This window comes from Durio zibethinus, chromosome 20 (assembly GCF_047325235.1).
Source record: "Durio zibethinus cultivar Kanyao isolate XHJ-2024 chromosome 20, ASM4732523v1, whole genome shotgun sequence".
Lineage (NCBI taxonomy): Eukaryota > Viridiplantae > Streptophyta > Magnoliopsida > Malvales > Malvaceae > Durio > Durio zibethinus.
This window is the reverse complement of record NC_143181.1, coordinates 1,335,023-1,357,199: the sequence shown is the minus strand read 5'-3', so window position 1 is coordinate 1,357,199 and position 22,177 is coordinate 1,335,023. Positions and strand designations below refer to the sequence as shown.

Here is a 22,177-nt window from a genome sequence, read left to right as displayed (position 1 = left end):
ACATAAAAATATAAAATATATATTTTTATTTTATTAAATTTATTTATAAATTTTATTAAAATTTTAAATAATGTTATATTTATATTTTTTATTTATATCGTTTTTATATTATATTATATTATCATATCGTGTTTGAAATTATTAAATCTCATATGCTTATTTATCTTGACTTTAGCCATGTAATATAATGGGAGGAATCAAGTTACGTCAAAAATATTTTATACATATATATATAGTAGAAATAGACAATTACCAGAAACCGCTGTTTTTTTATTTTATTGTTGTTGTTATTTATACCATCCTGTTATTTGAAGTAAATATAAAAATAGTTGTCATTGTTAATGAATATTCCAGTAGAAAAAGAAAGTGGGATATGTTTTTATTCTGTTTTTTTTTTTTAATCCCAAAAACAGAAGACTAAAGATAAATCCCTGCAAAAACTGGTATGAGAATCGGTTTATTGTACAAGGGCATGAAGCCCACTGAACACATTCATGAACTATATGTTGCACAATGGTCAATGGATGACTAAAATAACAAATTGGAATGGTTAAAGACTAGCAAAAAGACTTCAAACCAACTAGCTACGGAGCTTTGTGGGATTGCAAAGTAAAGCACATGTACTGATCTTTCATGGCTTCAGCCTCACGTTCGTACTCTTTGAATTTATATTCATCCTGTTTGAAGTTAGGGGGAACCTTTCCCTCACTGTAGCATTGATTACATAGACTAAAATGAGACTTCATTTCCTTCAAGCGGGAACCAATGATTGGGTAATGGCAAGCTGAGCAAACATGGCGTCCATGACGATTCCTATCTCCAGTTTCTAACTTCAACAGAGTGGACATGATACCAAAGCCACAATCAGGATCATCGAACATGGCAAGAAATTCATTGAAAGATACCATCGAGGAATCTGTTTCTCCATGAACTTCCAGCATTTCACTAACTCCATGAGAAGGAACATAAATAGCCCTCAACAATTTGATGTACCGAACAGCATCTACCTTTCTAATCTGAGAACCACCCTCATTTACTGGCCGCCATAAGAGTGCATCAAAGGCAATCCTTTTTCGCTTATCTGGAGGTCCATTACAAATGGGAGCAAGAACAGCATAAAAGATGCCCAAGTCCACCCTACCCGATCCTGTTTCATCCAAGATAAAGAGGATTTTCTCATTTATAGCTTTGACAGCTCCTTGGAAGGTTTCAGGTTTTAGAAAATTAAGTAATCTGCGCAGCATTTCTTCCAAATTAGGCTTGCGCATAGATTTCCGACGACCACCACCACCAGAGTAGGAGACTGGTATATCAGTTTCGCTCATTTCCTTCTTCAAAAGATCCACTTCACAACGGCTCAATCTAGTAATTCTCTGGAAAGCCCTAATTTGAAGAGCATTTCCTAAATCCTGCCTCAATGTAGTCTTCTCATCCACCCTCTTGAATTTTGATGGCTCCAATATTACAAAAGCCCCTTCCCGATTGGCACCACCGTTAATCTTCACCTTCTTCTTCTGTAGCTGCTTCAGATGGTAAATGGCATCATGTAATTCGACCCTGTTTGTCATTTTCCAAGCCTCCTTCAAAGCTTTCTTAGCTTCTTCAGTTTCCGCAGCTCCCAACAAAGACACAGCCTTATTGAGCTGTGCCCGCCAATGATTTGGCCACACAGCTAAAACCCTAGCGTACATCTCAGAAGCTCTCTGAAACCTACCCAGGTCCATGTAAAGCCCACCTAGATTGTATAAAGCATCAACATGACCCGGATTCAAATCAATAGCTTTCTGGAAAACCTCAATTGCCCTCTCATCCTCACCCATAGCATGCAAAGCTGATGCTAAATCACAACATGCATCAGCATAATCTGGTATCATAAAAATAGCCTCTTCTAAAGCCTTAACAGCTGCTCTATATTCCCCTACCCCGAAAAGAGCACTACCCAAAAGTTTTAAAGCTCTAAAATGAGTAGGACAAAGAATAGCAGCTTCTCTATAATACTCACAAGCACTTAAAACCATACCTTCTCCTTCAAGTGCAATTCCAAGATTGACATAAATCTGAGGAAGCAAGTAACCGCTTTGATTCCCACCTGCCTCAGCTGATTCCAAAGCCAGCAAAAACTCTTCTTTAGCTTCTTTATACTTCCCTAACACATACAAACAACTCCCAGCTCTAAAATGTGGCCTCACATCCATTGGCTGCAATTCGCAAGACCTCTTGAAACTAACCAAAGCTTCTTTAAACAACTGATGCTCATATAAAGCCCTTCCAATTGCCATGTGTCCATCAAATGCTTCTTCTCTTGACCTTGCCCCATCAGCTCTACTCCTTAACGCTCCCAATTCTTTAACAAAAACAGCGTAGTCAGGCCCAAATTCTTCCCAAGATACCCTCTTCTCTGAAAGCTCAGCAGATGGTCCTAATTCCCTTGACCACCCGGCATCCGAATACGCATCAAAATTATCATTTTTAAATTTCCTATCTTTTGCTTGCTTTGCTTTCAATCTCTTCACTAAATTCTCCAAATCGTCGATAAGCTTCCACGTGTCATCGAAAACTATTCCTTGATGCGGTGACAAGGCCCAAGTTGCCGTCCGTTGCTTCTTCTGTGTCTCCATTACTCTCTCATCCACAAACGACGACGAAGATGCTCCGGAAACAATTGACGCGCCTTTATTTTCGTCGAAATTGAGCTCGAGACCCAGCGCGTCGAAGTCACGGTCCACGTCACCGGCTCCATCGTCGTAAGTTCTCAACAAACCGTCAAAAGTTAACCCCTTTTCACCGTCGATGAACTCCTCATAGGTTCGGAACACTTCATCGAGAATGGCGTTGATTTGTTCGTCACTAAAATTGACTCTGGGGTTAACGGCAACGACTAACGCTGCCATTTCATCTCTGTTAAGACCCCCATCTCGGTTCATGTCAAATTGCTGGAAAATTCTCTTCACCTTCCCTGATCTACTCCCTCTTGTCGTCATTTTCCCTACCCTTTTTTCTTTTCTTTTAGGGTTTGGAAACTGAAAATGGAAATGCCAAGGTTATAATAAATTGGGAAATGAGGGGGCAAGAAAAAAGAGAAAGATGGGTTTTTTTTTCTTTTTTTATACAAGGAGAGAAGCTATAAATTAGAAGAGTTTGAAGAGGGAATAATAAAAAATAATTCATAAGGGGTTGTTTAACTTTGTTTGGTTTAATTTTGGGTTTTGGGGATGTTTATTTGGTTTCATTGGATCCGGAGAAGTAAAGGAAAAGAAGAGAAAGAACTGGAAGAGAGTCGTTGAGTTTTTTTTTATTGCTTTTCCAACTTGTGTTTCTGGCTCTAATGTTTAAGGTGTGGGGGCAATCACAATTGAAGCCCCACAAAAAGCAGACCCTTTTTTTTTATTATTTTGTTTGAGGAATTGTTTTAAATCTTTGGTTTTTGTTTTGATTTTGGAAGAGAAGAGAGGAGAGAATGATTTTGAATGGATGGTTGGTTAGCAGCTGGCTATTGGGCTTAATTTGAGGCGAAAAGTTGATAACAGCCAGTTGGCTGCAGGCTGGTCCATATGAGAACTACATGTTTGTATTTATGGTGGGTGTTTAGATTTCGAGGAATCTGAAGTGTCAAAAAACTTACCTTGTCCCAGGGGACTTGAGAGATGATAGTTTCGGGCTCATCATCGACAAGGCCTTGGTTGTAATCTCCTCTAGAGCCAGGGTTAGCAAGGGTTTTACAGGCCGCTTGGAGAATCTGTCTTCGCCTAATTAAGGAGTTTTGACCGAACCCGCATTGAGGCGATTTCGAAACACTCGCTTCGTATTCCATCACCTAGAAAATGAGTCTCGGCTCCTAACACCTGTTTTAAAAATGACTATCTTTTAATTCCCTAAACTAACAAAATTTAAAACGAACCTAAATTAGTTAACTAACTGACCTTGTAGAAATCGAGGGGATGGATAAGTGGTGCTCGGGAGGAGGGGAAAGAGAGTGGTGGTTGAAGAGCAGACGCTGGCGCTGGAGCGGTGGAGTTAAAGAAAGATTTGTTCCTAGGCTTATGCAATGAACTTAAAAGATAGTTGTCATTTTTTATCAGGATCAATAATCCGTTGTAGTCTAGTTGGTTAGGATATTCGGCTCTCACCCGAAAGACCCGGGTTCAAGTCCCGGCAACGGAACTTTCTTTTTTTCGGAGTTCAAACTCCTGGCTGGCTTCAGAAATGAGAAACAAATTATGTCAGTATAATTTTTTACTACTATAAGTGGTACAATAATTTGGAAAATGCTAGGGCCAATCTATCTTTTCTCCCAGAAAAGAACTGAAAATTTCCTAGACTCTTTGCACCTTTCAATATTTTTGCATTACTTATCTCAATGCTGATTTATGCATCATGCTAAATGAGAGACTAGTTTGCAATAATAACCCTGGAGCAATGGCGAGAGACTCATAACACATAAAAGCTGCGCAATGGTGGGTTCAAAATTAAAATACAGAAGCAAAGCCCCCTTGTTGAAGTATAAAAACAAAAGGGTTAAAACTAAAATTACAATTTCTTATAGTATTTAACATGTTTTACATTATAAATGGAGTTCCACTTTACATAAGTAATTGCCCTGATTCAAGTATTACGACCCAACAGCCAATACCTAAAATATAAATATAATAAAAGTTACAGGCAAAGAATGTTTTATTGACCCAAAGAATCTTCTGACCAATGAAACCCTGTGATTATGTATTTATACAACAAATGTGTAAGGAAATTACAACATGCTTTCTTCTATGCTGATTCCAGACCTTCAGGAAAGGGTTCATTATCAGGGTGAGGTGAGAGGAATCTCCTACAAGCATGCAACATAGCTGAATGGAATCCATCTGGATTTTCAAGGAATACAAAATGTCCAGCCTGCAGATGCGAGAAATGAAAGATAAGGAGTCTGACAGGAAGGATAGCATTTGGGCTGTAAAAATAAAATAGTCCATTCAAGGTTCCAAAATAAAGCTTTCATGGAAAAATAAAATGTATTTGGCAGGTGATGCTGCCCATGTTATTTCTTATATATTGCAGAAGTAAACAGACCTGAGGAACATTGGCCAAAAGAAAAAACAGACCTGAGGAACCCTGATAATTTCACACGGGACCTTCATTTGCTTGCGAGCTTCTTGGGCTCCTTGATAGTTCATCCAATCTTGAGCCCCATATATAAAAGTAGTTGGCACTTTCCACTCGGATGCACTATTCACAGAAAAAGAAAAGAAAAAAAAAGAACGTAATTCATTAATGTCTTCCAAAAACCTCAAATCTTCACTTTTTAGTAGATTGCATCACAGCTCTAGACTCTAGCTAATGGTTCATATGACTCTTATATCAGTCAGCTTGAAATTTTGAAAGTGTCCTCTAGTTTCAATTTAGATGTTATGCATGCGCTCAAGGTTTTGAAGAACTATTTTCCATTGCAAAAGTTTTCATGATCCTGTTCTTGCAATGAGCAATGCACTAGCATTATATAAAATGGTATGGCCTGCAGAGTGAAGCTTTATGATCATTACAAGGGCATTCCTTTTTTCTTTGTCATACCAAAAAAATTAAATCCATAGACAAATTCTTGGCCTTTAACAAAACCAGCTTCTTTATCGTGCATCTGCCCAAATTTCCCAAGCAAAATAAGAGAGATGTAATCACATTGTAGAGAATGTTTTCAAGTCAATGTGAGATATTGCACAAATAAAATTCCTCAAGGTCTAGACAGAATCTTGACCAATATAAAATAGGCAGATGTTAGGCCATGCAATGAACCCAATTGAAAATAAGTAGATAAACACCTTTACTGGACTAATAGATGAGTTTAATCAAGCAGGGCAATCAAACCTGTTTAAAAGGGGCATCCGAGCAAATGCTCCAAATGCAAATATATATTTTAAGCACAGCTCTCCGCTTGCTTTAGCAGCTGAAGTATGGTACATATAATCTTCAACCAGGAAGAACAGGGGAAAAATAGCTGTTAGATATCCATTACTTACTTAAACATGAGCCAAATACAAAATCTAAAACTCCTATCATACCTGTTAAAAGTGTAGACTCCTCCTCTGTCAGTACATTCCCAGCTGAATATCTAGGACTAAATCTAGCAGTTGTATACTTACGCACAATACCTGGACCCCACGGACCTAAACCTCTGCATAGTGAATCATCCAAAAAATTCAATTATTGATGCAAAATGCAATCCAAGACAACAGAATAAGTGAAAATAAATGTAAAATGAAAAAAAAGAAAAAACCAAATCAGATCAAGAGGGCTTTGAAAGAAATATATAATAACAAAGGAGACCTACAAAATTATTCCAACAACTATTTCCCAATAGCAATAGGTTACCAATGATCATCTTTGAACCCTTACTTTTTTCCCCTAATAATGAACAAATTACTAGACACGTTTAGAACATAATGCATGAGGTTGTAGTTTTGGGAGATCAGTCCAGAGAAAGATTTAATAGCTAAGTCTGATTTCAGGGTGCCAGTTAAGAAAATAGGACAAGATAAATACAAACCTTACTAGCTTCTGAGGAGTAAAATTAGACTCCCACAAATGATACAAAATTACCCCTTTCCATGTTGCTCTGAAGCGGGTTAGCCACTCAGATTTTCCATCTGATTCTGATGAAAATCCAGCAGGCCCCACTAAAATTAAGTGTTGAACATGTTCAGGATGCTACAAAATAAGCACAAGGGCCATTGGAATAAAAGATGTGATGTCAGATTACTTGTAGCATTCAAACATTTAACATGTAAAGGCAATCACCTTGAGAGCATATTTAGCTGCAACATATCCTCCAAAAGAATGCCCAAGTAATATAAAGTTACTGAGATTTTTCGCTTTACGCCACTCCTCAAAAGAATCAACAAACCATGCCTCAGTTTCTGCATTATCAATACAAGAAAAGGTGAAACACATATGCAATAGCTTTAGTAACATCTGCTAAATGAAGAGAGACAAAGGGATTATTAGCATTCTGGTATCTAACCTTCAGTGCTTTTGCATGTAAAGTCAGGCCTGCTTGATCCACCCCAACTGGAGGAAAAAGGCGAAGATAGACTAAGAAACTATAATGGAATGTAGATATCAACCTAAGCAACGCATGAAAGATTTGTTTTCGTGCAGCATGGCTAAAAGTAAACCACAAACGAACCCGACAACTGAACAAAATTGAAGTTATCACTAGTACTATTCAGCTTGGTCATGCCAAAAGTATAACCTTCAGAGAAAAGGAGCTTACCCAAGCTGATCAATAGCAATGACCTTGAAACGATTGGCCAGATAATCGAAATTCTTGAAAAAGAAACCTTGAGAAGCAGCATATCCATGAACCATAACAAGAGTAGGAGAACCCTCTTTGCTATCAAAGGTAACTGTATTTATGAACCTCGGTTCGTTACTCGCAGAACGAAACCACCTGACTCTAGAACCAGGTGGACCTGAACCTATATTCGCTTGTTCTTGCACATATGGAGTCCTGAAATTTCAATAATTCATTCATAATTATGGAATTCTTATCAAAGTTTTCACCAAAATTAAAACCATAAAACCCAATTATCGAATTCAAGAACGTGCAATTAAAGTATGCGGCTTTTTCAAGCGTAAACTTATAACTAGAGAAATCAAAACATTGATAAGGAAAAGGAATTGAAGGTTTACTTACTTGACGAGAGAGAGAAGGCGTTTCTCAGCGGCGATGATGTGGTCGGTGGAAGTAGGAATCCAACGCAGAACGGACGGCCATAACGATCTGGATTTCGCTTTAGTCGTTGGAAGGGATTGAAGCTCGGGTTTATTAATTTCTTCGGTCATTTTTTCTTAAAATTAAGCTGTACGAACGATAGAGAGCGTGGCTCGAATGATATTCCTTTTGCTTTAAAAACACAAAACCCCACGCAGTGTTTATATTCGAAAGCTTTGATTTTGACTGGCTGAATTTTCATTTTCTGTAATTTAAAAAAATAATAATAATAATATTAACCAGACTTAGGACACGTGCGCTGCTGGACATGATGTTAGCTAATACCTAATGGTGTCTCAAATTTGCCTTGAAATGGACGCATAGATACGATTACGTTGGCGATGACGTACGAGATTTCGCGAGCAATGATTATTCTCTTTGGCTCTCTTCGTCCCTGAATCTTGAAGCGCAAGTTTTTTTTGTTTTTGTTCTACGGTCAAATAAACTCTAATGAGGCCCACTGGCCTAAATGTGGGCCAGAAACTTTAACCCGATCGCCTCTCTGAAAGCCCATTATTGAGACAGGAACCTTCTCAAGAAAGCCCATAATAGTATGTTATAGGTAAGCGAAGCAGTCATTCTTCACGGTTAGTCTATGCATCGATCAGGGCAATTAGGCGTTTACGGTCATACAACAAAGAAAATGAATCTGAAGCCAACTGTAAAGACTCGATGAGGGTTAGCTGGGGCACTTCTGACTTAAGGAGAAGTGAAGCTTGCTGCGACTGCAAGAAGAATTTCATGTAAGAGGAGGATTTATGCAAGTTGCCATGGATTTTAAGCAACCAGAGCAGGTTTGTGGCAGTCCAGAGACCAATGGCCCAACGAGCTCATCCAATTCACATCAAACTCAGCATCTAAAACAGCTTAAAGAGAGAAAACCAGCAAAAAGAATAATGAAAACAGTAATTCTACAAGGCTTACATGGGATCCACAAATACACAATCTTATAATGATTAACAACTAATTTATATCTCTAATCTATCATCAGCTACAGCCACTGTGAATTTCTCAATCTGTAGAAATGCTCAACACAGGCATCCAAGAAATTTTATGCAGAAAACACTTCCTGAGCAAAACTAAAAACAGAGAGATATATTTGAACAATTCTTCAGGAACCACAGCCAACCATACAGTCACTAGTAATTGGGGCTTTTTTCACTCAGCTCTTGACTGACCAGCTCTGGAAGAGAGAATAATGCCGACGATCAAGCCATATAGTGCCAATGCCTCAGCAAAGATGAGAATGAGGATCATCCCAACAAAAAGCTTTGGCTGTTGTGCATTTGCTCTACAAAATCCAATTAAACAATAAGACGAGTTTCAAATCAATACTGCTTGCAAACTACTTAGCAGACAAAAAATGCAACAAATCATCAACAAGAGTAGTAACAAATATCAACTTAAACAAAACGAATGAAAGCATCCAGACTTATAATAAAACAAAATGAATAATAGCATCCAATCTTAAACATTCATCTTTCTTCCCAGATCCCAAACAATCAAAAGTCACTTAACATTAGCTTATGATCTTAATCCAACTCAAGGATGCTACGTTTGGATACATATTAATAAAGGAAAGGAAAGAAAAATATACATGTACTCCTTGTTCGGTTAATTAAAATTAATAAAGAAAATGAAAGAAAAAAAATTCTAACAACAATTGTTTGGATAAATAATAAAAAAAGAAAGGAAATAATTGATTATAATATTTTTTTCTAATTAGAACCTTTTTTTTATAAAGCAACATATAATATATAAATATATCTTTATACTACCTAACTTACATAAACAAATCTTTCCGAACAAAATTGAGCATGTTTAATATAGTAAAATATATTAGCTAATTATTAATTTACTCTTAATTTTGTATTTAATTTAACCTTTTAATTTATTCCGATAATAATTTGACTTGTTTTGTTGTTAAGACTTGAAAAATTATAAAATATTTATAAATTGTGATGTTATATAAAATACTCATAAAAAAAATTATTTTTGTAAAAAATGTCAATTATATGATTAAATCTAATGTCATAATAAAAATATGAATATAATAGTCTTTTCATAAAAATAAAACTTTTCTAACCTTCCTTTCCTTAGCTTTTCTCTCAAATTGAAGTATTAAAAAAGTAAAAATTACAAGGAAAACCAAAGGTTATTAGATTTTCATCTCTTTCTTTTCTTTAAATTAAAAGTTTATCCAATCAAAGAAAGAGTTTTTCTATTTCCATTACTTTCCTTTATTTTCCTTTCCCTCAATCCAAACATAGTGTTAAGGATCCTACTTAAATTTATCCCAAGCTGCATCTAAACAACGAAGTGAAGAAAGGGCTACATGCAGGGTTAACAAGGTAATATAAAATGCTCAACTTGGTATTTTTCAGGATAAACATCAAAACCCCAGAAATAATACCAACTTTATGCAGAGAAAATGTACAAAATTGATATGACCATAAAACATAAACCATCTAAATATAAACTGAAACGTTTGCCCCAGAAATAATACCTAACGCCAGCATCACCAACGATCCCAATAGCCATACCAGCGGAAAGACCAGCGAGGCCACAAGCGAGACCGGATGACAGATGCGCGTACCCATCGAAAAGGTAATAAGATTTAGCTTTTGGATTAATTCCGGTACTAATGATGACAGCAATAATTAAGCCATAAATACCAAGCACACCAGCCATAACCACGGGTACGATCGACTTCATTACCAGCTCTGGCCGCATCACCCCCATCGACGCTACACCAACCCCACTCTTAGCGGTCCCATAAGCGGCTCCCATACCTGAGAAACATCCGATCAAAACCCACCCCGAGATCCACAAAGATAAAAATCATTTATTATTAACAACAATCCGAGTATTGTAAATGGCTTACAGGAGAAAACAAGGGCAGCAGCGGCCCCCAAGAAGCCGAAGAAAGGAGCAGTTTCATCCCCGCTGAATGTTGAAGACATCTTTTTCCCGAGGAGAGTAATGGATCAGATCTCAGCTCCTCCAAATGTAATAGTAATTTTTTTTTTTGAAAAAAAAAAAAAATCTATTCGTAGATATTTATACGAAAGCTCTCCTTCCCTCCCAGGAAGATACGTGGAAATTGGGCTTATTTTATTTGGACATTAGTCATGCTCTTCTGCACCAATGGAAACGTACGTACCAGTCATTCGGGTGTTACATTATAAGAATCTATTTGGGCCGTACCCTTGGTCCTGTCCACCCAATTCTCTTTTTAACTTTTTTTTCGCATTTTGTTTTTTCGTAAAAAGCTGGTATCTGATTACAATATATATAATCAAATACTGATTGGCTTTTTAAAAAATGGGGTTGAGAAGATCCTAAGTGCATAGCTTTTATCCATTTTTTAGCATATATAAGTAAGACGTTTCTTGGACTTAATTTAATCTCGGGTGTGATCATATTAAAGAAACACATTTCCATGATCTGAAAACAACTAAAATTGCCCATACTAATGCTTCACTTGCTAGAAATGATAGAAAAGAGTAAAGATGAAAAACTTGTACGTCTAATGATTAAGATTCATAATTACTTTTTTATTTTATAACTTAATCATTAAATTAACAAATTTTCTATTCTTGTTACCAATCAAATTCCAAATTCCAAATATGGTTTCCATATAGGGGGGCAATAATTGTTCAAGACCCGGCCACATCCTTTCTCTCCCCATCTCTATGGGTGAACGTTTAGAATCACAAGTCATCAACAAGCAACAAAAGATAAAATGCAAAGCAATTTTTCAACTATATAGATCCACTTGTGTAACTGAATGAACCACATGTTCATATTTGTCAGCAAAATACATTGACAAACCTACCATACCTCAATTAACCCGAGATAAGGGTCTAATTCTTCAGAAGCACCCAAGTTCCCACCGATGTAGATCTCTGCTCTACCTATATATTGGATGGGACTAAAACCATCATCATGTTAAAGCAGTTACATCTAGTTTGTCCGATGGAAAATAACATGCTAAACATCCAAGACAAAAGCACACGTACATATATTCCATCTTCAGCTATATTAATTGGGTCTTTGCAACATTATCATTCAACCTGTGGTCATACAATAGTTTCTAGGCACTAAGAATTCAGAAAATATAAGAGATAAAAGAGCACATACTTCTCATTGGCCAGCCACAACATTTTGCCAACCTGGAATTCTGAAGTGGTGTTAGCAATGAAGTAATAGCCAATAAATGAAATGGACATTCCATTGACGTTCTGCATACAGAAGTGTATAACATGAAACAGCCAACTAGTATTGCAGTGTAAATTCCTCTGACTTACCCAGTAGATGATATACAATATTAATATGCTAATGCTTTATGAATTCGAAACCATCTAAACCGATATCATCAGACAAGTAACTCACCTTATCATTTCAATTTAAATGTCACATAGGAAATAGCTTAAATTCCTCAATGATGAAACGAAGAAAAAAAATCACTTCATACATACTGATGGTCAGATGCCATGCAATTCAACCCCAACCTCCCAATACAGACGCACACAAAAAACCAAGACAAAGTATGTAGATATTGTCCCTCTGATTCATTCCATGCAATTAAAATGTCATTCCTTCAACAACAAATTGAAGAAAGAATTGAAGTTAGCAATTGATGTTCAATTAAAAAATCAGGACAATATTGAAGTATTTTCAGATAGATGATCTCCATATGCTTGTCATCACTAAAAGAATACTAAGCTGTACACATCAAAAACAAAAAGAAAAGTAAGACAGGTAATGTCTCATCAGTGGGAATCCCAAATAAAATTTTGGGTCTTGACTACCACCCTCCAAAGGACAATGTTGTTAAGCCAATTAATATAAAGGATCTTGATGTCATCTTCAAAGCTAACCGATTGCCCACAATCCAGATGAGATGGATGAGCGACAACACTTTTATTGAGCCCATTTATAATAAAGAAGCCAATTCAACATCCAAAAACAGCCTCTCTACTTTATTCCACTACCAGTTCCGATAAAATTTGCAATAAGGCATCAACTTGAGCGACTTTTGCTTTGCTTTGAGGGTCAATCAAGATTGTAAAACACTGAACCATGTTTTTTCTTCCAAGGACACCTTATGGATCATGAACTGCAGATTGTAGAACTCTTTGTCCAGCACCACCATCATTTTAAGGCGGTGAACTCACTCACAGAGAGGCTTTTATAGGTCTTGCAGAGAAGCGGCCAATAAAGCATAACCAGTCAATCCTTTAACACCATCATGGTTTCATGACTGGCTTCATTGCCATGTGCCTCTCAATCAATTTGTCCACAAAGGAACGAATCTGCATGTCAAAGACATCCAAATTAAGTTTTATCAAGAATCCAAATCTGTATAATACCATTAAGTATCCTGTATCCATTTTCACAAAGGCATATTCCAGCTCTGAAAGAGTGACTGCAACAAGGTTAACTATCTAACAGAACAAAAAAAAGCAGCAGTTGTCCTCTTCACAGTAAAAGGGAAAGGAAGAAGCAATCACTTCAGCAATAGGAACTCTATTAAAATGATTATGAAGAGTACTATGATAATAAGAATCATAAATCAAAGTTAATGTACAATCGAAACATAACAAAAGCAACAATACCCAGGCTGTATCATCACGATAGCAATTAATGAAGCCAGTAATGTGCATCAGAGAATCCTTTAAAATTTGGGTGGAAAAAAAGAAAAAGAAATGATAAACCAACAGGTCTAATAGGTAGACTGGGTAAATAGATATAAACCTAATATGGCACATATATAATGCATACCTTATTTTTGCGCTTGAAATCAAGAAATTCAGAAACAGCCATGTTTTTCTCTGCATCAGTTGCCTGCTCCATTACCTGGTAAAAGAACTAAAAGCCTAAGACCAGAATGGAAGTAGAGGCAGAAATGAAGTTGAGAACTAAGGAGTGAAAGACAAGAAAGGGAAGAGAAGAAACAGAAACCTTTCTTGCAGTTTTCTTCATTATTGATTTGTATCCCTCCCTATCAAATTTTCTTGCCTTATAAAGGGGCATTAGCAATGATGCAACATAATCAACAACAGCATGTTTAATACGATCAGCTCCACGAGGATGATTCTTAAATTGCTCCTTGTTTACAGTAACTTGGGAGACTGAGCTCTCATTCGCTCGCCCGTCATGCTTTGAGGTTGGTTGCCTTGAACTAGTATTTGAATCTTCCTCATCCTTGAAATACATTGTCGGATGGAAGAAATCTGGATCAGCAGCAGCTGCTTGAGACTGCCATCGCTCAATGGCATGATAATCCTTAATCCCCCCACTACAGGCAGTATCAACCCATGCTTTTGTGAAGATACTGCTGTCCACAGCCAAACTTTCTCCAGAGTGCTCTCTAAGTTTCAAGTGGCTCGCGATCTCATTGGAATGGCTCCTCTGAGACAGGTTATCTACTGACATTCTGGAACTATCAATGTTAACACAAGCAGCAGAGAAATCAACAGACCAGTCCCTAACTCTGCAGTTCCTAGAGTCTATTTCTGATATACAATCTTGTCTTCCCAAAAAACCACCAGGCCACTTCCTTTCATCCATTTGTGCATATTGCTCCCTTCTGGCAAATTTGTGAAAAGAAGGAATCTTGGGAAGCTGCAGCAATTTGTTGCAGTTGGCTTCTGTGGATGCAAGTGCCTACAAAGTACAATAGTTAATCTCTTTATAAACACAAGTCCATAACCACAGCTGAAAAGAAAGAAGGAAATATTTTTTTAGTGAAGATGACAAACAAAAAATATAAAAGTATATGAATAATATGGTTATAGAAGGCAATGTTAAGCAACTCTTTGCGTTTTCAAATTAATGTCGAAAAACTGTCACAAGTCATCCAAATTTGGCCAGTCTATACTAATGATGTTAACTTGATCAAAAGTAAAAAGAAGCATGTCATGCAAGTCTTTCACAGTACAAAAGCCTTCATGCAATATTCTTAAAAAATTATGTGAGATGGCTGAATGTTAAAAAAATTAACAGCAAAACAAGGGATAAGCTCTATAACTCTTTTGGTCTTTATGGGAAACAAGATAAAGCCAAACATCCAAAAGCACAAACAAAGACTTCTTCAAGGTGGCATCCAAGTATCAGTTGTTTAAAGGCAGTGCATCAATGTAGATATGCCAATGTAAAAAGGATAAAAGAAAGAACATACCTCAGCAGCAGCTTTTGCTGCAGCTCGAGCGGCAGCTTCAGCAGCAAAGGCAGCCTGCTCTTCCTCAGACATTCCTAGGTTGACAGCTTCCACCTCCATATCAATTGATTTGCCATGCTCTTTTACATTGAAAGGATACTGGTTTCCAGCAGAGAAAGGATCATGCAAGCTTCGTTTATTCTCAAAAGCACCATGAAGTGAGTGTAAAGGTGGCTTTCCTGAGGCTGGATCTTTAAGGGATTTTCTCTTTGAAGAAGCTTTTGCCTTACGGAAGACTTCAAGCCACACATTTACTAGCTGGCTTGCTATAGCACGAATGTCACGACTTGTATGTACACAAACTTTTTCCTTCACAGTTTTCCCAATTCCTAAAATTAAATAATTATTAATAAAATGTCATCTTAGTCACTTTTATTCATTGCATACTACTTCGTGGAAAAGCCAACAGAAATTTACATACAAACAAAACCTTCACACATGCCATCCAAGTACATTGCAAATGATACAATATATATGACATGCATAAAATAAGCCTATACCTGAAGAACGAACTGCAAGTAGATCAGTTGAAACAAGCACAAGAAGACGGACACAATGGCGCAACAGTTGAGTTCCATCTTTCCCCATCGAATCCTATAAATTTCAATTCAAACACAATAAATATCAAAGCCCATTATTTAAAGCCATCAAATAAATGCATTACTAGATCAAAATCCATATTAGGACTCAAGGATGGATAGTAAATCATGAATAGCAATAATACCAGCATCCATGAGTTGAGTGTGGTAAGCCCTTCCTTTGTCCCAGCAAAGGATTTCAAGGATTCAACTGGAAGACCTAACAACGTTTTGGCCAGATGCAATCGTCCTGCAGTGGTTTTCACATTAAAGAACATGTCCCGTAGTAAAGCTTCCCTGGCCAAAACCTGAGCTCGATCCAAAGAGTTTTTGTACAACACATTAGAAAGTTCAACTGCTTCAAGTCTCCTAATTATGTCCCTGACTTCATCCCTTTCTGATTCTGATTGTCTCTGTGCAGCCTCCATTGCCTCTACTTCAGCTGTATAATCATTTCCGGAGGTCAATATGTCAATTAGCCGCACGGCCTCCCGGAGTCCACTCAACATTGCACCACCAACTGTGTCAGGATGCTCCTTGCAGGTAGCTTCTCCAGCAAAAAACAAGCAGTTCTCAACAGGCCTGCCCAACATATCATAGTCTTCTCCCGATGCTCCAATGGCAACATAGGAGTAAGCACCATAGCTGAAAGGATCCCTGCCCCAATCAGTCACTACCGAGGCAACTGGATCAGGAACAGAAGCCTCTCCAAAAAGTTTACGAAGAACAATCACAGCATGGTTTACCTGATCCAATGAGCTCATACTTTGACCATCAATAGCTGCCTTACCAGCCACTAAAGCTATAAGAACAGGAGCCCCAACAGTTTTTCTGACATTCCAAAACATAAAGCAACGGCCCCTACTATCTGTTGCCTCAGCAGTCACTCCAAAGTAATCCACAGTATCATCCCAAAACACTTCTGGGAATTCCAAGACGACTTTATTAAGAACTCCAAAACCAAGCTGCTCTATGGAAGATTGTTTCCATTGGGGCAATGAAGGAAAAAACTTTATGGCTCCCACTTTCAAGCAACCAAGTGGCACAGTGATAAGCGCAGCATCTCCTGAAAACTCACTGCCATTTGATGTGGAAACTTTGACCTGCCTATGTTGATTATTATCAATCCCAGTGTCCTTTGGGCCATATGAAATATTTGTGACTACATGGTTCAAGTGGATGAGAAGTCCTTCTCCAAGAGACTCAACCACAGTACTGTAACCACCTTTAATCATACAATGGGCTCCTCCAAAGCCGCCATAAACATCATCTTGATTCCAGTGGGGAAGAGACACTTCCTTAAGCGAAGCAGCACAACCATACTCCAAGTGGGCATAGTGCCAATTCATAACCCTCCTCTCAAGCGGACTCAAAATCTCCTCTTCAGAACTATTTTCTTCAGGAAATTTTCCAACGACATTGATTGCTTTGGAATCATAGAAAGCATCCACTGAAGAATGTGGTTCTGTTTCTTCAATATCTGCTCCTATTTCTTCCATGCGATGCCTTTTTAGGGCATATTCTAAACCATCCTCAAGAGACATTCTCATTGCTTTGTCACCTTTTTGAGCAACAAGAAACAACATATCATCAAGAAGAGTGTTGTATTCAGCTTCCAGAGCATCATCCAGATCTGCAGGAACCTTTTGACCAGATACAATGTCATAAAGAGGACAGGAACTATTCAACACAGTCAACTCTAGCCCCAACTGTGCACAAATCAATGAGGAAGGATCTGGTCTTCTATTAGTTGACATGTCAGCCTCAACTCCAGTAATAATGCTAGCCCCAAGATCCACAGGAACTGAAAGAGAAGAGCAATCAGTATAAACACGACCTCCTATCCTATTCCTAGCCTCAAGTACAACCACAGAAAATCCCTGACGTTGCAAGTGGCGTGCAGCAGTCAATCCAGCAGGACCAGCTCCAACAACTATGATTTTCTTTCTGACCTCTGAACCACCCTGCAGGTGATGATTCCCATCAGGATTATCATTAGCTGCAGATTGAACATATTGTGAGTCACTCCTTTCTGCTGGAGTTACTACAGGGGCTATTCCCATGTCAACTGCATCACAAGATAGATCAGCAATTGGAACCTGCAAACTAATCAATCCAGGGTTTAGTTTTGCACTGATGCTGCCATTTTTATCACTTGGGCACTCCTCTTGTTCTTTTACATAAGGTAATTCTGGTGTGATCGAATCAACCAATACTTCACATATTGTGGCTTCAGATGCCTGGTTTTGATCAACTCTAACACAATTCTTTGTGTCCATAGAAGCATCAAAATTCTTGACCTGACCAAGGATAAAGGCAACTCCATCCTCTGAATCAGCAACAGAGGCCCCAGAACTACAGTCAAAAATTTTTTCCTCTAGAAGTTTGTAATTGTACTTAGCACTAAGTTCTGCCTTCTCTTTCTTGGAAGCAATTCCAAAGTTTATATAACCCTGCAAAAAGGAGGTTAGCATTTGATTTTCTAGCAAACTTCAAGTTTAACATTAAATGTAAAAAAGTACTAAAATATGAAAAATTAAGAAATATATATAAGAAAGATATTTTATCCATCAAAAAACATATATAAGAAATTTTGACTCCTTCAAGAGTAAATACTTACACTCTGATCAAGAAATGCATATATCTCCCTAATTAGGGAAGCTCGGGGTAGTTCACCCTCTGAAGGAGTATCACTAACACCACAGTCAACAAGAGGCAAAATACGGGTAACATCTTTACTCCAAAGACCTAAGATATGATTCCTACAGCACCAAGCAATTAAATTACATGGAAGAAAACAGAACTTCTTAAGATAGAAAATCAGAAGGCAGCACATTGGAACCTGGCAACCATATCAACTCCTATGAAAGAAAGAGACCAAATACAAATCCTTGAATATACAAGTAAACTCTATGAATAATTCTAAGTTTATAGGCCAAATCACAGATCATAAAAACAACATTACCACAAAAGGTGCCCTGCACACAAGGTCTCAAGGGTAATTAATCGCTATCGTTTAAAGTTTTAAAAAAAAAAAAATAGAAGCATAAAAAAGAAGCATACTAAAAAGATTTCAAAAATATTATAATTAGTAAACAAAATTATATACATATTCACAAACCTGCATTCCAAATATTCCTGCAGCCCACCTCTATGCTTCAAGACCTCCTTAAATTTGATCTTCTCAACTGGACCCACAGCACGAGCTTTCAGTCCAGCTGATACCGCTGCCTCATCAAACTTCTCTCTTGCTCTAAAGGAACGATCACCGTCTACAAACTGTTGATTTCCAAAGAAACCTTGCTCACTTATCAAATTCTCCCAATCCGCATCCCCTTCATAAGCCATGTCTCCATGTCTACGCTTTTTAATATTGCGCCCACCTCGCAGGACAACTGATAACTTACTGTCTTTGATTTCAGAACCAGGCTCAGAGACCACATCTTCATGGCAACTTTCATTTTCATCAGGTGTTAAAGATGCAGGAGAACCTCCATTGGCCTCTTTGTTTATGAAAAAACTATCATGGCTGGGAACACAGGCACCAGGGCAGGTACCTTCAGATGGTTGATGCAAAGCAGAGTTGCACCTCTGAATGGAGGCAACAAGTTCATTGGGATGATCAGAGGTTTCTAAAGATTTTTCCTCAGTGCAAGTATTTGGACCCTCACTTGAAGTCTCTTCTGCCTTTAGTGAATCAACAGCAGACAGAGACAGATTATGTTGAGTTTGTTGCGAACCTTTCTGACATTGGTCAAAAACATAGCCACTTTCTAATTTGGCAGCGTCTTCATTTGCCTTTTTATAAGACTTGTTAAACAACCCATCAGTAGAGTTCTCTTTCCCAGCTAAAGAAATTTCTGGATATGCACTTGAAATGTATTTGTTTGAAATGTCCACAGGTTGAGGAAACAAGCCTCCACTACCAAACCCATGGATTTCTTCGACCTGCTTTGAGGAAGAACAAGAGTTGGGTATTTCTACCACACAGGGCACTAAAATACCTGTTCTACCAGTAGATTGAAGCTCCAATCCATCTTTTAAACCTTTAATTTCTGGTTTACCCCTCTGGTCAGCTGCTGAACAATTGTCCCTGAGCTCAATGTTGGAATGCCAATTTCCGTCACATACTTTAGGTGACCTACATGGATCCTTTGTAGGATCCTTTTGAACATTTAAGTCACGTGGTTCCAAAATGCAATCTTGTTGACACAAACCATCGTCAAATCTTAGATTCTCTTCTGTGTTACATTCTTTGGAGGATGAATGCAAGAAGCTTGAACTAGAAATTGATCGAGAACTATCATTGCAATTTCTGCTAGGATTCTTTGAAGCAGAAGCATGATGGGTAACCTTGCTATTCTGTTTCAAACTCGAATTTGGGCGAGATTTCCTTACTGAACCAGACTGTGCCTTGTGAAAAAAGGTTGACAATGACTCTTCCAACTTCTCATCCAAAGACTGATTAGAACCTTCCCCAGGCCACAAGCCTCCCTCATTCTGATCTTCCTCATGCTGAGATTCCAACCCATCTGATTCATCACCAACCCCAATGGGCTTCGCTTTTGAATCAAACTTGGCTCTCCTTACTTTCCCAGTACGCTTTTTTTCACCCCCTTTATTAGTAAGTTCATCAGACCTGTCTTCACCAATATCCTGACCTTTCACACCTGTCTTCAACACAGTTTTCCCATCCAAAACCCCATCATCAAAGGACTCATTCAAAAAATAACCTTTCTTAGGACCTTTCAACTTCTTCCTAAAGCTCGCCAACGTATCATTCATTCCCCCCAAATCATCCTCATCCTTGCCCACAGTTTTACCTGCCTTAACTTCAACCTTCTGGCACTTTTCCACACTGCCCTCCAATCCAGCCTTAACCCCTTTAGGATTCTTAGGTTTCCTTAACTTGAACAAAGACCCAATGGGCTCATCATCATCTGAATCAAAACCAACCCCTGCCCCTGCGACCTTTAATCTTTTCTTAGAGCCCCCACCACCATCCATTTTCTTGTTCCTAAGTTTCAACGAATTCTGTAATGAAACCTTCTCTAACCCTAGCTCAGCACTATTCCCCAAATCAAATTGCAATTGCGAACCTGCCTTGGAATTTGAACCACCATCACTTTCCATCTCTCAATTACCAAAAAACCAAAGCTCATAATTTCGAATAAAGACTCCCTCTAAGCAACCAAAGCCATAAAATTCAAAGCCAAAACCATTGTTCCAAAACTTATCAAATCCTTAAATATTCACCAAAAAAATGATATTCACAGCTAAAATAGATAAGAGTTTCTTCCAATTAATGAGTTTTCCACAAAGTATCGTCAATGTCTTGGTCCCGCCCTCCCTTTAGTGCGTAGAATCCAATGAGGAAATAAGATTTCGAAAAAAAATAAAAGGAAAAAACAAAATTCTAGGGTTTTTAAGACAACTATTAAGGCCTAAGGAAAGAGGTAAAGAGAAAGAGATTGGTAACAAACCAGACCTGAGGGACGAGAGCAGTGAAAACGCTGTTGATAATGGAATTTGTCGAGGAGAGTGACAGGCGCACGTTAGCGTCGATCTTTCTGGAATTAGAAGGTCATGCGGCCCTATATAGTGCGCCGCGACCACGGTGTAGTGGGAAAAAAAATTATTATTATTATATTATTAGGAGAAAATATGAATAAATTAATAAATAGGAATTAACGAACCTACATAGAGCGAACGGGAATAATGATTCTTTTATTTTGCAAAATTTAATTTCATATGTGTACTAAAATTGAAAATAATTACTTGAAGTTCAAAATAAGATAGTATTTGGATTCCAAATAAAATAATATTTTATGTCATATTTTATATTATTCGGTAAATTATACATTACACAAATATGATATTCTAGATATTACTCTAGGTTACTATTTTATAATCATTGTTGTGTGACGTATCTCATTATTTATGTTTTTTAATTATTGATTTAATAAATTTAAAAGATGAAATTAATTTTTTTTATTTATCTCTTTTATCTTTTGATTTATTAAATTAAAGGTTACAAAAATATGTAAATTTATTTTAATTTTATATCATATAAGTTTATATTTTTTATTAATTATTTAAATTATTTTAATAACATATGTAATAATTTTTTATTTTATTAATGAAATTTAGGAAATGAAGTTGCTTGAGATTCAAAACTTGTTAAAATAAAATACTTAAAAATAATTTAACTTTTTTTTTGACAAATAACAATTGAAGTTTGATTGCAAAGAAAATATACTACTTTACTATTGGGTTATTATCCATGCATAATAGTAATTGGAAAAATAAAAAAAGCTAAATATAAAATTTATAAGTTCACATAATAAGAATTTATAGTAAAATACTTCCAATTTGTACTAAACGTTTTAATATTTTCAACGGCCTATGAGTTTTAATTAACGATATTAAAAAATATTCAGATTATTATTTACTTAAAATAGTAAGCAATATATATAATTTTAATATAAAATGTTTGTATAAAATTAAATCTCAATCAAGCGTAATCAACATGATTAATTGACCGATGATAATGATCGAATACATTATTTATAAAGCATAAATTTATTATTGCAATCACATATTTTATTAATGAATAAT

General features: G+C 37.0%; 4 protein-coding genes and 1 non-coding gene across 9 annotated transcripts; 1 reads left to right on the top strand and 4 right to left on the bottom strand.

The window, feature by feature from the left end:
- Window positions 1-354: 354 nt before the first annotated feature.
- Window positions 355-4,058, bottom strand: LOC111315318 (putative TPR repeat-containing protein At1g05150). Of its 2 annotated transcripts, XM_022916953.2 has the most exons (3): window positions 3,921-4,058; window positions 3,623-3,842; window positions 355-3,020 (listed from the first exon to the last, which is right to left on the bottom strand). In XM_022916953.2, exons 2-3 carry the CDS (start codon window positions 3,809-3,811, stop codon window positions 585-587), a joined length of 2,625 nt encoding a protein of 874 aa, XP_022772688.2. In that variant the 5' UTR covers window positions 3,812-3,842; window positions 3,921-4,058; the 3' UTR covers window positions 355-584. The 2 variants fall into 2 exon arrangements, with proteins under 2 accessions (XP_022772688.2, XP_089605221.1); XM_089749095.1 differs by having other exon boundaries at window positions 3,623-3,939.
- Window positions 4,059-4,088: 30 nt separating this feature from the next.
- On the top strand, window positions 4,089-4,161 carry TRNAE-CUC (transfer RNA glutamic acid (anticodon CUC)). Its single transcript has one exon. It is a non-coding gene; the product is annotated as a tRNA-Glu (tRNA).
- Window positions 4,162-4,515: 354 nt separating this feature from the next.
- On the bottom strand, window positions 4,516-7,960 carry LOC111315319 (putative 1-acylglycerol-3-phosphate O-acyltransferase). Of its 3 annotated transcripts, none has more exons than XM_022916954.2 (9): window positions 7,679-7,960; window positions 7,256-7,492; window positions 7,004-7,050; window positions 6,781-6,899; window positions 6,530-6,690; window positions 6,045-6,157; window positions 5,851-5,950; window positions 5,094-5,217; window positions 4,516-4,887 (listed from the first exon to the last, which is right to left on the bottom strand). In XM_022916954.2, the coding sequence occupies exons 1-9, from the start codon at window positions 7,825-7,827 to the stop codon at window positions 4,762-4,764; spliced, it is 1,176 nt and encodes a 391-aa protein (XP_022772689.2). In that variant the 5' UTR covers window positions 7,828-7,960; the 3' UTR covers window positions 4,516-4,761. The 3 variants fall into 3 exon arrangements, with proteins under 3 accessions (XP_022772689.2, XP_089605222.1, XP_089605223.1); XM_089749097.1 differs by having other exon boundaries at window positions 4,654-4,942; window positions 7,679-7,958; XM_089749096.1 differs by lacking the exon at window positions 6,530-6,690 and having other exon boundaries at window positions 7,004-7,175; window positions 7,679-7,951.
- A 668-nt stretch (window positions 7,961-8,628) lies between these two features.
- Window positions 8,629-10,902, bottom strand: LOC111315320 (V-type proton ATPase 16 kDa proteolipid subunit). The gene is made up of 3 exons (XM_022916955.2): window positions 10,641-10,902; window positions 10,263-10,548; window positions 8,629-9,047 (listed from the first exon to the last, which is right to left on the bottom strand). Exons 1-3 carry the CDS (start codon window positions 10,717-10,719, stop codon window positions 8,915-8,917), a joined length of 498 nt encoding a protein of 165 aa, XP_022772690.2. The 5' UTR covers window positions 10,720-10,902; the 3' UTR covers window positions 8,629-8,914.
- A 1,407-nt stretch (window positions 10,903-12,309) lies between these two features.
- On the bottom strand, window positions 12,310-21,212 carry LOC111315317 (lysine-specific histone demethylase 1 homolog 3-like). Of its 2 annotated transcripts, XM_022916951.2 has the most exons (9): window positions 21,048-21,173; window positions 18,681-20,909; window positions 18,180-18,321; window positions 15,706-18,012; window positions 15,482-15,575; window positions 14,943-15,310; window positions 13,724-14,428; window positions 13,544-13,618; window positions 12,310-13,074 (listed from the first exon to the last, which is right to left on the bottom strand). In XM_022916951.2, exons 2-9 carry the CDS (start codon window positions 20,690-20,692, stop codon window positions 13,009-13,011), a joined length of 5,769 nt encoding a protein of 1,922 aa, XP_022772686.2. In that variant the 5' UTR covers window positions 20,693-20,909; window positions 21,048-21,173; the 3' UTR covers window positions 12,310-13,008. The 2 variants fall into 2 exon arrangements, with proteins under 2 accessions (XP_022772686.2, XP_022772685.2); XM_022916950.2 differs by having other exon boundaries at window positions 18,681-21,212.
- Between the last annotated feature and the right edge of the window lie 965 nt (window positions 21,213-22,177).

Bases quoted from the DNA above. Each gene is read 5' to 3' on its own strand.
- LOC111315318 (XM_022916953.2), bottom strand. From the start codon at position 3,811: ATGGAATACGAAGCGAGTGTTTCGAAATCGCCTCAATGCGGGTTCGGT. The intron at 3,021-3,622 runs GTAAGTTTTTTG...TTCCATTTTCAG, and splicing joins CTCAAGTCCCCTGGGACAAG to TTTCCAAACCCTAAAAGAAA.
- LOC111315319 (XM_022916954.2), bottom strand. From the start codon at position 7,827: ATGACCGAAGAAATTAATAAACCCGAGCTTCAATCCCTTCCAACGACT. The intron at 6,900-7,003 runs GTTAGATACCAG...TTGATAATGCAG, and splicing joins TACATGCAAAAGCACTGAAG to AAACTGAGGCATGGTTTGTT. The intron at 4,888-5,093 runs GTCTGTTTTTTC...TCGCATCTGCAG, and splicing joins AAATTATCAGGGTTCCTCAG to GCTGGACATTTTGTATTCCT.
- LOC111315320 (XM_022916955.2), bottom strand. From the start codon at position 10,719: ATGTCTTCAACATTCAGCGGGGATGAAACTGCTCCTTTCTTCGGCTTC. The intron at 10,549-10,640 runs GTAAGCCATTTA...GATGTTTCTCAG, and splicing joins TGCTGCCCTTGTTTTCTCCT to GTATGGGAGCCGCTTATGGG. The intron at 9,048-10,262 runs GTATTATTTCTG...TGGATTTTGTAG, and splicing joins GTTGGTGATGCTGGCGTTAG to AGCAAATGCACAACAGCCAA.
- LOC111315317 (XM_022916950.2), bottom strand. From the start codon at position 20,692: ATGGAAAGTGATGGTGGTTCAAATTCCAAGGCAGGTTCGCAATTGCAA. The intron at 15,311-15,481 runs GTATAGGCTTAT...ATTTAATTTTAG, and splicing joins ACTTGCAGTTCGTTCTTCAG to GAATTGGGAAAACTGTGAAG. The intron at 14,429-14,942 runs GTATGTTCTTTC...TGTACTTTGTAG, and splicing joins CAGCAAAAGCTGCTGCTGAG to GCACTTGCATCCACAGAAGC.